The sequence below is a fragment of the Nothobranchius furzeri genome, chromosome 6, assembly GCF_043380555.1.
Source record: "Nothobranchius furzeri strain GRZ-AD chromosome 6, NfurGRZ-RIMD1, whole genome shotgun sequence".
Taxonomy (NCBI): Eukaryota; Metazoa; Chordata; class Actinopteri; order Cyprinodontiformes; family Nothobranchiidae; genus Nothobranchius; species Nothobranchius furzeri.
This window is the reverse complement of record NC_091746.1, coordinates 63,900,588-63,913,522: the sequence shown is the minus strand read 5'-3', so window position 1 is coordinate 63,913,522 and position 12,935 is coordinate 63,900,588. Positions and strand designations below refer to the sequence as shown.

The following is a 12,935-nucleotide window of genomic DNA, read 5'->3' as shown; positions in this document are numbered from 1 at the left end:
GTTTTTTTATTCTTGACTCATTTGCTGCCATTGGCGATGCCCCTGCATCGTGAGAATAAACATCACATTTCTAAAGCTGATCTTCATCTGTGTAAGTCACATTTCACGTGATCAGGAAGCAGAAAATCTATGAATTAGGAGATTGTTTTGGGCCGCTGCTATGAAAAAAGTGAGGCACAAACGGATTATGAAAGAACGGATAACGCTAGAAACACACCGATTCTTCCAGATGTAAGAAGAGAGTACTCCAGGGGTGTCACGCTCAAGTTCACACCGGGACCAAATGAAAAACTGGAATGAAGTTGCGGGCCAAACTCAATTTTTTTTTAAAAGTGACGGCAAACGTGCACATTTTCCTTCATCTGCAGATAAGCATGGTTGAACTTTTTCATTTGGAAGCAACTTAATTAAAGCAGTAACACTGAATGTGGAATAAGCAAATTACACACGAGCAAATCAATTTTAAATAAATCACACATCAGTGGTAGCCGTTACTTTTTATGTCTCAGTTTTTATTCCTTAAATTGTGTGTGTGTGTGTGTGTGTGTGTGTGTGTGTGTGTGTGTGTGTGTGTGTGTGTGTGTGTGTGTGTGTGCGTGTGTACACACATATACAGCTTTTTAATGATATTCTCATTCTTTTAAGTGTTTCTATTTTATGTTTTCTTATTGTTTACTCATTGTTGTTGTTTACTCTCCCTTTTTGCTCCTGTAATGAATGTATATGCCGCCGTGACACCAAGCGTTCCCCGCTGAGGAACAATAAAGGGGTTTTCTATTCCATTCTTCTATCTGTAGTTGTTCAAGTTCCTGTATTAAAATAGGTTGAATATTTTTTCACAGGCCAACAACAAAAATTAAATATAGTAATTGTCTTAAATGAAAATGTAATATCTCACCTATTACCTTTCATGATTTGGAGCAGAAAAAGTGCATAAAACCAAAATAATTCAAGCTCAGTTTGCTCCACTCTGATTTACTCTGATGCTCACCTGTTTCAGCCAGCTACCTGCATCTGTGGGGTTGGGCTCTGAGCTGAGGAAGGAGTTCATCAGTGAGACTCCTGTGTTGTTCTGCACATCTTCATCAAAGAGGACAATTGTTCACATAGGTATGTGCTGCTGAACATGGAGAGCATCTGAGCAGCTTGACCACGCAGTTGGGTCAGCAGCCACAGAGCCAGTCGTACTGACTTGAGCATGTGTCACTAAACTGGAGTTAAGTCATCTCGGTCTGGAAGTTGATCGGCGCGCTTTCTTTGTCAGATGAGAACATATTATTGAGCTGTTAAAATCCATTTCTGGGCTTCAAAGTCGGCAAATTGCTGAGTAAACTCGGCGCTGAGTAAGAGGAGTTCTCGGTTTGTCCGAGACTGCGGAGGGTATAACGCTGCAGACGCAGAGTAGCGTGGATGCTAATAGATGTAAACAGAAGGAAGGGGGCCTTCGACAGACACGCTAATGACGCGAAGCACTACTATGGGATTTGTAGTCTGCGGCAAAATCGGCGGGAGGGGCAGTTTTAATATGTATTTGATATTTGATCTCGCAGGCCATATAAAAACAGACCACGGGCCAACTTTGGCCCGAGGGCCTGAGTTTGACACCAGTGCGTTTACGTGACCGTAGAGCACAGTGTTCTGTGACTCTTCAAAAAACAGTAAAAACGCTCAAAAACGCTGGGAGTCAGGGGCTTTTCTGATCAGTGAATGAGTTAAAGGGACACGGCCTCATTTTTCTTCCACATCAGCTTTAAAGACCAAGTTCACTCATAATTTGAATACATCTGCAGTGGTCTCTAGTAGGAAGGAAAGCCTTGTATGTCCTTCTCTGTGTAAAGAAGCTGAGATGCTCCTGTTTGAGGACGTAGAAGTCGGAGGGCAGCAGACTTGATATTCAGAGATCTCACCTCTGATTGGCTAACAGCAACATGACTCCACCACTGACTCTGCTCTGCAACCTTGATGTTTTAACTCCACAAATAACCCAAGCCTGAAAGAGTTCTGCTGTGCTGTGGGATTGCTAATGCTAATGGTTAGCTTCTACTAGTCGAGAAGTGCTTTGATCTTTTCTGGATACTAAACCAACAACAGCCTTCCCCGTTGCGAGTCAAGATGGGTGAGTCCAAGAATGTTACATGACAGTGTGATGTAGATCTATCCGACTTTTCCGAACAGAGCGTTTTTCTGTCCATTTTCTATCAAAAGCTAATGCAGGACGTAGGTGTAGAAGACCCTTTTCACGTTCAGCCTTCATGGTAAACCCAGAGCGACTGGTCATTTTCAAAACCTTGGTGAGTCAAAAACTGCTTTATAACCAAATTTGTTAAGAAAATGACAGTTAAGGCAAGTTAAATGCTATTTAAGTTATTCACAACTTTTAGGCTTTTGAAAATCTTTCTCTAAACTAATGACTTTATGCTAATCATTTTTAACAAATTTTTATTTAACAGATTAGGGTTAGACAGGGTTCCAATTATGGAGGAGCTAACGGAAGGGGAGCCAAGCTCCCCCAAAAGGGTGATGGGCTCCCCAAAAACCAACACACCAAGAGTGGGTTAAGAGTGAGACACCAGCATGCCAGCTAAGCTCCTGAAGGAGACATTCACAACACTTATTGGTTTGGCTCTTGAAGGTCGCTACCGTTTGTGCCACAACCAGGTGGCAGAAAGCATCGGCAGCACCATCCTCCTCGGCAAAGACCATCTTGGCCCAAAGACTAGAAGTGCCTTGATCACAGTGTAAACAAAAACATACAAGGGTAATTGTTACTAAGCTGCTGATTAACTCGTCCAGTCACCTTATTCCTGCAGCTGCTGGATGTATGTTTATATTTCAATAAAAATTACTGATAAAACACATTTAAAGTTCGACCTCATAGCAACAATATGAAACATTTTAGTCATTCTGGAATTTTTGTGGGGAGGTAGTGCCAGTGAAACTAATTCCATGCTGTCGTTCTTTTTTAAAACACAGAAACTGTTCCGTTACCTGTTTTTTCGCTACGTTTCGTCTGCGGCTGCAGACTTCCTCAGGCTGACGCTGATGGTGGCGCGTCACTTCCTTCTCCGTTTATCCGCGGGCAGCAGAGGACATTGTCGCCCTCTGCTGCCCGCTCTCCCCTCTCCGACGATGCAGTCCCATGCGTGGTCCAATATGTAAACTCCATCGTCCCTGTTCATGGTCCCACATCCACGTCTCCTTATCTCTATAGCTTCTTTTATCCATCTTTTGTATTGTTGTTGTTCGGTGTTTATGATCCTTGTGTTGTCCCAGTCCATTACACGGTTTTCTCTTGTGCAGTGATCTGTTACGGCTGACTTCTTTATTGTACTTTCTGCTTCTTTTTTGCTGCTCTTGTGTGTTTTCGACTTGTTATTTTCTCACACTCTTTTCTATGTTAAGCAATCGAGATAGGGAGACGTGGATGTGCGACCATGAACAGGGACGATGGAGTTTACACATTGGACCGCGCATGGGACTGCATCGTCGGAGAGGGGAGAGCAGGCAGCAGAGGGCGACAACGTCCTCTGCTGCCCGCAGATAAACGAAGAAGGAAGTGATGCGCCACCATCAGCGTCAGCTTGAGGAAGTCTGCAGCCGCAGACGAAACGTAGCGAAAAAACAGGTAACGGAACCATTTCTGTGTTTTAAAGAAGAACGACAGCATGGAATTAGAACCAAGACACAGCAAGAACACACCTAAGATGCCAGTGAAACTTTTGGCCTTAATAACATTTTTCTTTACATTACTTTTACTTTTGAAACCAATACTTTTTTAAACTTTACTCGAGTAAAAAGCTTGAACTGATACTTCAACTTCTACAGAAGTCTTTTTAAACCCTACTGCTTCTACCTGAGTGATGAATATGAATACTTTTGACACCCTGTTCATTACACATTCTTTGAAAACTGAATGACTTTTAAAAACAGCCCCTTTGCAGCCAACTGACCTCTAAAACATAAATAAAAACACACCTCCTCCGCTTGGCGTTTCCAGAACATGTTTGATTTTGGCCCTCTTTTATGTTGAATTTATTTCACAGTTTTCATTGGTTCACTAAATCCATTGTTTTACACATTTGTCCTGTACCAGAATGTTTCACCTATTTTGTAATTTGTATTTTGTAATTTGAATTGCTTTTATTTTTGATTTATTCAATATATTTACCTTCAACTGAACCATGTTCAGCGCTTTGGGCTTCCTGACAGGGTTGCGGAAGGGGCTTTATAAATAAAGCTTTGATTGATTGATTGAAATATTGTCTCCATTTAAAGACACTGAGTTCAAAACTGATGCCACAGCAGATGAGAGTGGGGGGTGGTGTACTTTTCCAGAGTGCTCTAAGTACAGGTGAACCTCAGAATTAGAATATGTTGCAAAAGTTCGTTTATGTCTCTAATTCAACCCAAAAGGTTAACCTTATCTATGATATAGTCACAAAGCCAGATATTTCAGCCTTTATTTGTTATAATTGTGATGATTATGATTTAGTGCTTGTGAAAACTCCAAATTCTAAATCTCAGACAATTTGAATATTGTTGATAGGTTTATCATTCAATGCTAATTAACTCTAATCAGCTAATGAATCCAAAAGACCTTCAAAGGGTTCCTGAGCCTTTAGATGGCCTCTCAGTCTGAGTTAAATTACTGAAACAAACTGACGTTTGCACCATTTTCTAACTTTCCGAGTTTCACCTGCATGCAGGGGGCCAGTAACTTAAATCTGTATCTAGTTGTAGTCACAGAGCACAGTAGATGTTGTTCTGCGAGAAATACGACACTGATTTCTGGATGAGCTAGTCAGTATTTGCCCCTTTGGTGTTTGGGAGACAACAGCCTCTGTTGCAGCAGTTGTACGCTATTGTCCCGATGCACTCGAGTTTCAAAACAACAGTAAAGGTATTGAGCAAATACAATACTGTAAGACGTGAGTTTGTGAACCTCACCAGCTCCTCTCAATAGCAGTCTTCCTGGGTGGAGCAGCATAAACCTCTAAGATCTGGTTATTAACAAGGAGGCTGTACATCGTTATGCTGCCTGGTGTTATGCTTTTATCCCAGAATAATTATACACTATTTCCCCATAAAACTGCACATGTTGCACATGAGTACCCCTAGCTGTTACGTAAGACTGTAGGTTTCTGATTTCCTGCTTTTAAATCCACATACAAGTATTTTATTTTGATAAATTCAGCCATTCATTTACAGTTTTATGCTTTGCAGAGGAATTAAAACTGCCATTTTATCACATTTGGTTGCGTCTTACAATATAAACCAAACACTTTTATTGTCAAAGTGCCTTAATTCAATCAGTGTGTGAACGGGTTAACGTGCTCTGACAGTGGATCATCTGCTGCACCACTTCCTTACAAAACACAAAATTCTCTGGGGTTAGATCTTACATATCAGAACGCGTCTCATTCACATGCTTCCTCATGAGAGGGATCTCCACAAAGGAAACACAGACTATATTTTTATCACAGGATGTGATGACAAAGCTGTGCTATTCTCAGTTTGATGTTTGGTGTTTTCAGGGCACAAACTTCAAATATGAATTTAACCAATCACACAATGTTGGTGCTCTTTGGTTCTGAGCTTAGGGTCTTTTAGGGAACTTTATATATCTATCTGAAACGTTTTGTTCACTGAGAAGCCATTTAAAGGCATACTTGGCAGTTTTGGCTTGCTTTTAGCACCCCCTAGTGTCCGTTTAGTAGAACCAAAAGTGATTTTTATTCCTCCCAACAGCTAACATGTCTCCTGAGCTTTCATTAGTGTCTCCAGGAGCGATCGCTGAATCAAAGAAATCAGCTGTGTTCACGATCCAAAACATACAGGAAATGTGCTGGAAGTGCCAGGTGTTAAGTCCAACAGCCGTCAGCCCGCCCCTCTGAAGTTGTGGGATTCTGGCCACAGGGGGCGGTGGGGGTCTGAGTGACATTTCACTAACCCTAAAGGGTCATTTGACCACGTGCTGGCTCAAGAAAATTATTGAAAAATATGAAAGAGTTGCAAAATGTGGCTCTAATACTCAATTTTTTACGATCAGTCTCTCTGAGTTGCATTCTGATTGTCAGACTTTTACAAAAACCCTACTTCCTGCATTAGCCGCAGAAAAGAAATAGATGGACAATGATCATGTCGGAAAACAACAGTCTCTTCAACATCACAGGTAAAGTTATTATTCATGGCCCCGCCCACATTGGCTTTTGAAAGTTGTGTATTGCAACCAGGAGAAAGCAGAACATCCTCACCTTAGCATAACTGAACTCATGATTAATCATTTGAAGTGCATCCCTAAGATCACTGAAATCAGCTCATAATTGCATAATGATTCGTTTTGAGTCCGTGACACAGTGTGTGTTTGTTAAATCACTTGTTTGATACTTTAATGTTGATTTTGGTGCTGAGGGAAATCTGAGAACGTCTAAATGGTGTTATCAGAGATAGAAACATTTTTTGTAAATCTATGGTCCAAGAATGATAGTTTGTAGATGAATGTTTCTGACTTGTTTCAGGAGTATCCCAGGAGGCTGACCGTTTGCTTATTTGACTGCTGGCCTTCATGTTGAGATCTTCTGAGAGTAGTTTTGCTCCAGCTCTATCATTGAAAGGATGAAGAAACTGAATGATTACTGCTAAAACGCTGTAGGTGGCAGCTTCACGTTGAAGCTGCAGCATGAAGCTCTGATAACATGACCTGCATCATTTGGAACAGGTGGTGTTCCCTGAAACAAGGCTGATGCTTCAGACCATCTCTGGTGGACCACCTCCTTCTGGCTGATGGAGACAGACTCACAACTCCACCAGATGTCGGACCTTATCCGAAGATGAAAACAAAACAAAGGCCTCCACATGTGGCTGTCACTCACGCCCCCGCCCCTACCTTGAAGCTGGTGTGGCTGGTCTGCGTCTCGGCCTCGATGCGGACCTGTCCCCCGCTGTTCTCCTTGCAGTCCCGGTGCGTACTGTTGCGCGCCTGCCGGCTCTGGTAGGTGATGACGGACGGGATGGTCTCGGCCGCATCGGTCTTGATGAAGAGCCCGTGCAGAGTGGCCGCGTTGCCCTGGGAGATGGTGGTGGTCTGGTGCGGGGAGTTGGATTCGTCCGAGTCTCGGCAGTAGATCACCCCGCTCTGAGAGACGTGGATGCTGGGAGCGCAGCCCATCCCTCAGCCTGATCCCGGGTAGTAAACAGCGACACTTGGGTACCACCTTCCTGCCGACCACTGCTCCCTGCTCACCAGCATCGGCTGCGGGCCAGAATCGCTCTCTCCTCCGCACACCTCCGTTAGAGAACATGAAGGAGATCGCCGTGAGATGTGGGTGGTTACTTGGGTCCTGCGGCCCATGGATCGCTGCCTTAGTCCACAACCTTCAGAGTCGCTGTCATGTTTTGGGGGGCAGCGTGTTTTCCGAGCTCTAATCTGCCCAGACCCCGCTGATGACGCGCTGGACCAGCCGCCTGCGCATCAATGGAAGCTCCAGAACTAATGAGCAGAATTAATAGCTCAAATGGAGCCAACCACCTGCCTGCTGCTTCATATCCGGCTTTGCCTTCATCCTCTGATCGCGGCTTGTAGAGAGAAAGTGTCTCAATGAAACCTCCTCCGAGTCTGCTCTTGAGTTACTCTGCTGGCTGATGATTGGCTGCGCTCCATCTCCCTCTCTCCTCCCTCTCGTTCCTCCATCACCTACGTTATGTCATCTTCATTCTCCCAGGAGGCCCTCTGACGTTGAAATACCCACTAATGAACTCATCTTACTGGGTTAAAAAGAAATAAATACAGAAATCAAAGTGTCCATAATTTAGTCAAATGTTTTTTCCCCAGACTGCCTAAAATGCTGATCATAACTGATGAAGATGATGTTCACTGGAGTCGGGTCGCGGGAGCAGCAACTTAAGTTGAGAGGCCCAGCTTTCCCTCTCCCCAGCAACTTGGGCCAGCTCTTCCAGGGAAATCCCAAGACGTTCCCTGACCAGCTGAGAGACATAGTCCCTCCAACGTGCCCTGGATCTCCCTTTAGGCTTCCTCCCGGTTGGACGTGCCCGGAAAAGCTCACCAGGGAGGCATCCAGGAGGCATCCTTACCAGATGCCTGAGCCACCTCAACTGGCTCCTCTTAATTGTTATTATGATTATAATTATAATTATTATTAATACATGTTTTCTGTTAACCCTCCCACTGTCCTAATGGGTGTGACCCCGCGAGGAAAGTTGACCGTTGAGCAGGGTTGATGGTTTATCCCTTGAGGTCCACGTGGCAGGGGTGAGGTGGTGCTCACTCCTCACCCCTGCCCCATGGACCCAAGGGATAAACCATCAATCTTGCTCAACGGTCAACTTTCCTCGCTGGGTCACACCCATTAGGACAGTGGGAGGGTTAGTTGTTTGATCAGTTTGAAACAAAATTTGATGAAATAGTCAAGCTTAGGATAACATTTGTAGTGTTTGCTTAAACAAAAATGAGACAGAAATGGTGATTTGATCTCAACCTAGAAGAGGATTATCTCTAAGGAGTTGGCAACACCTTTTCCTTTTTTAATAGAATGTTATTTGTAATTTCTAATTAGATTAATGAAGTTGTTGAAAGCTTATGAAAATATTTGCATTTTAAAAAATACATTGCAACCAAATCAATCTCTAATACTTGGCCTTCAGAAAAATTCAGTATTGATAAGGATTTTCTCTATCTTTTGTGGTTCATTCATTCATTCATTCATTCATTCATGCATTCATTCATTCATTCATGCATTCATTCATTCATTTAACAATGATGTACTCAGAAACAAAGAAAAATTGCGACAAAGATCAGAAAATTAAGATTTTCTTACTCACCAAATTCTTAAAGCTGACCAGATTAGAAAAAATAAATGCGATACCATATGACTGAATCATCCAAAGAAAAACTGTGCCAAGTCTCACAGATTTTTATTGACCTAAAATCAAAAAGAAAATTATATTGTTTTAGGATTTGGAGTCTGCCTCAGTATTTTCATAACATGCGAACATCTCTCCTCTGACTGGCTAACAGCAATGTGACTCTTCTGCTGCCTCCATTCACTTTGCAGCGCTGATGTTTTATCTCCACAAACAACACAAAGCTGAAGGAGTTCTGTGGGGTGAGGAGGTGCTAATGCTAATGGTTAGCTTCTACCAGCGGAGACACGCTCTGCCCTCTGGCCGAATCCGCACAACCTCGCTGTGGTCGTGAGCCAAGATTTGAGTGTATGAATGCTAACACTGATAATGGTAAATGACCCACACTTGTATGGCACCTTTCTGAGTCAGAGGACTCCAAAGTGCTTCACACTAAATCATTCACCCATTCATGCACTGGTGGTGATGAGCTACAACATAGGTAGACAGAGGCGGTTCCTCCAACCACCACCAGCATGTGACGAGGGTGAAGTGTCTTGGCCAAAGACATGACGGACGTGACTGTGGGAGTCCGGGTTTGAACCTGCAACCCACCGATTACAGGGAAAATTCCTAACCCATGATGATAAACGTTAAATGACCAGAGGTCTCCTTTATCAAACATTGCGTAGAATCCTTACTAAAACCGTACTTAAGCTCAGCAAAAAAAAAAGTACTTACGCCAAGTAGGTTTGTGATCTATCAAACATGGAGTACGCACAGCTGCACGCAATCTCTGCTTCACAAATCAGAGACTAACGAGAATGTTTCTCAGCTGCATTTTAGTCACATCCCGCCCTCACCACGCCCACTTACTTCCATAAATTGTCAATGCAAAGTGCCTTGTGGACCTCATGCATATACATAAGCCGGCTGTTGCAGCATTTCGATCCTGACCGCAGATCAAGGAAGCGCTATTTCACAAGCAGAAGTTGAGGTACTTGTGGGTGAGGTGGAGAAATGTAAGGAAGTACTTTTGCAAAACAAATAAAAGAAAATCCACGGAGTGGTACAGCGTTGCTGAAGCCGTCAATGCTGTGAATTCTTCAGAGAGATCTGTGGCGGTTATAAAAAAAATGGTCCAATCGGGATTCGATCCCCAGTCTCCCAGGTGAAAGTCACACGCGCTAACCAGTCACCCAAACAGAGATCTCCATTGTCCAAGTAGCCAGGGTGCATGATCAATCGGGTCACAGTGACAGGACACACACTGTCACAGACACATGGCATTCTGTCTCAATCTGCCCCCTGCTGATCGTCCGTATTCTGCGCTTCAGGCTGTGTGTGTGTGTGTGTGTGCGTGCGCATGTGTGTGAATGCGTGCGTGCGTGTGGGGGGTCTTGTTCTGTGTGAAAACGAAGCAGTACAAGTGATAATGCTGCTGGATTTCATAATTTTATCCTTCTCAGCAGCAGCACTGCAGGTGCTCTCCATGTCCAAAATGTGTGTAAGCCAGGTCCTTAGTCAACTTAAAGTTGCGCACATGTTTCCGCAAAGTTTTCTTTCATAAATCCCAAAGTTTGCGTGGAGAGTTGCTCACGCAGTTTTCCGACCCCGTTTTGTGGGTAAACAAGCTTGATAAATGAGGCCCCTGCACATGTATGGCACCTTTCTGAGTCAGAGGAATCCAAAGCTCTTTACACTACTGTGTATCATTCAGCCATTCACACACACACTCACACACTGGTGGTGATGAGCTACATTGTAGCTAAAGCCGCCCTGGGGTGTGTTGACAGAGGAGAGGCTGCTGAGCACAGGCGCCACCGGTCCGTCCGACCACCGCCGCCAGCAGGCAAGGGGGATTTAGTGTCTTACCCAAAGACACTACAGCAGTATTCTCTTTCGGGAGCTGGAATCGAACCTGCAACCTTCTGCTTACTGGACAACTTGCTCTACCTCCTAAGCTACCTCAGAGTACTGTGTGACGTAGATCTGTGTGGCTTTTTAAGTCTGAAGTGTTTACCTGTCTAAGCTCTTATGGTGGCTAATTCAGGAAATCAGGGTGAGACTATTTTTACTTTCAGCATGCATCAGAAACTCAGGGTGATTGGTCCTAAAAAATAAATAAATAAAAGTATTGCACATTTCTTAGTGAACCTCAGTTTAAATAAACCTGCAGCTATGACGCTGGTGCTGAGAGAGTGTGGAACTTGATTTTTGCAACATTTTCGCTGCTGAAATAGAAAAACAGGGACATGGAGGTGGGCTACAGAAGACCATCAACCAATGAAAAAGTCGCAAGCACCATTTTTGGAATCTCTGACTTAGTTTCACGTTTACTCTGTTTAATCTAAAACGAAATAGTTGAGTTCAACCTGAAAGAGAACGAGCAATGGTGTGCTGTCTCTGGGTTAGGGTGAACTTAGATGGCTGATGCACCTCCAGAATACAGGAGCGTGCAATGCTTGCTCCGTGGGTTCTGTTTCTTGTTTCTGACATGATTCCTAACGTAACCCGTATAACAACAGTGTGATGTTTTTTGGTGGGACAGCACCACTGTAGAGTGGGTCTTTGCTGTTTGTTTTAGTGTGTTTGGTTCAGTTGTTCCTCTTCTGTTGAAGGTCTCATTAGTGGCATTTGGTGCACCTGGGCCAGGTGCGCTGTCCTTGTATGTCCTGCAGAGGAGAGTCCGCTCTGGCAGCTGTTTCTGTGAAGTTAATTTGCCTTATTTTTTCAATTAAACTAAATTTATATTGAAAGAGTGTATGAAAATTAATTTCTGGGTGTAATCCTTGATCACAAACTGCTGGAAACCTCACATAAAATATTTTAAAGGAAAGGTATCATGAAGTATTGGGGTGTTGGGAAAACAAGACATTTTGTGAATCAAAAGGCATACTGTACTGTACACTGATAGTACCATACCTACTTACTGTGTTAAAGTGTGGGGAAACCCTATAAAACCACCTTATCTGCACTTTGTACGTTACAGAAACGAGCCATACAGTTGGTTAGCCATGTTGGACACCATGAACATACCAATAGCTTGTTTATAAAATTACAAATCTTAAAGTTTAAAGAATAAGAAGAATAAGAATAAGAATACTTTTATTAGTCCCTCAGTGGAGAAATTGCAACATTGCAATGGCTCAGGTACAGCAGGATAGCAGCAGTAGCACACAAGATATCGCACAAGAGTACATAATAAGTTAAGATAATAATTGCACTTGGTAATGAGAGTAGATAAAGACTTAATAGAATTTAAGACTGCATTCTTCTTCCGGTTCTTGGAGAGTACAGACGCTTTTTCTCCTCTACCTCCCTCCTCATCCCAAGGCTCTTTGTCTGTCTTTGGGTGCACGACGCTTCTCTGCATTTTTTCTGGAAACTGGAAAGTATTAAACACGGATCTGGTCAGTTGGTTTCTCAACGCGATTGACTAAATTTTTTTCAATGATGAGAACAGGAGAAGGGGCTCCCGGATGCCCCTCTGGGACAGAGCCAGCTGGGTATATCATGGACTCCTGGAAAGAGTGGAACCTGATCTGCCTCTCTCAACTGTCTGTAGGGGATTCTGAAGATGTCTGGATATTTGTCGTCTTGGTGTCGGGATTCCTGCTGTTTGGCCTGAGCAGTTACCTGGCTTACCGGAAAATTAACAAGCTTTCGAGGAATATTGGCTCAATCCCGGAGCTCAGGGATGGAATGCATCGCTCTGTGAACTTGCAAACTCAAATCATTGTCAAGACGAGTCGTAATCTTGGAACTTTGGCTGAGATTCAGGCTCTGGCACAAAAGGTGGATTCCATCAAGGAGAGTTGACGGATCAGCACGGATTGGGATAGATTAATTACGCCATTAATGGATCTAGAGGGGTTGAGGACCAACAGAACTCTAAGGCAGAGAGGAAATTATCTCTGTCTGTCCCCAAAACAATTCTTATCTGAATCTGGTGCCCTTGGAGCCTGTGAGGCTGAAAACTCCCCCCTCAGAAGAAATGTGGAATGCTGCCGTCGCTATGGAAACCCTTTCTCCCTATCGCAGCCTGGGCAGGACTGTGACCGGTGAAGGCCGTG

General features: G+C 43.6%; 1 protein-coding gene across 1 annotated transcript in view; it reads right to left on the bottom strand.

The window, feature by feature from the left end:
• The window catches only part of pde8b (phosphodiesterase 8B), a 72,206-nt gene extending 64,896 nt beyond the window's left edge, over window positions 1-7,310 (bottom strand). Inside the window, exon 1 of the mRNA XM_015943116.3 lies at window positions 6,887-7,310. Within this exon, the coding sequence (XP_015798602.1) occupies window positions 6,887-7,168 (282 nt within the window). The 5' untranslated portion in view covers window positions 7,169-7,310. The remainder of the gene's footprint in view (window positions 1-6,886) is intronic.
• Between the last annotated feature and the right edge of the window lie 5,625 nt (window positions 7,311-12,935).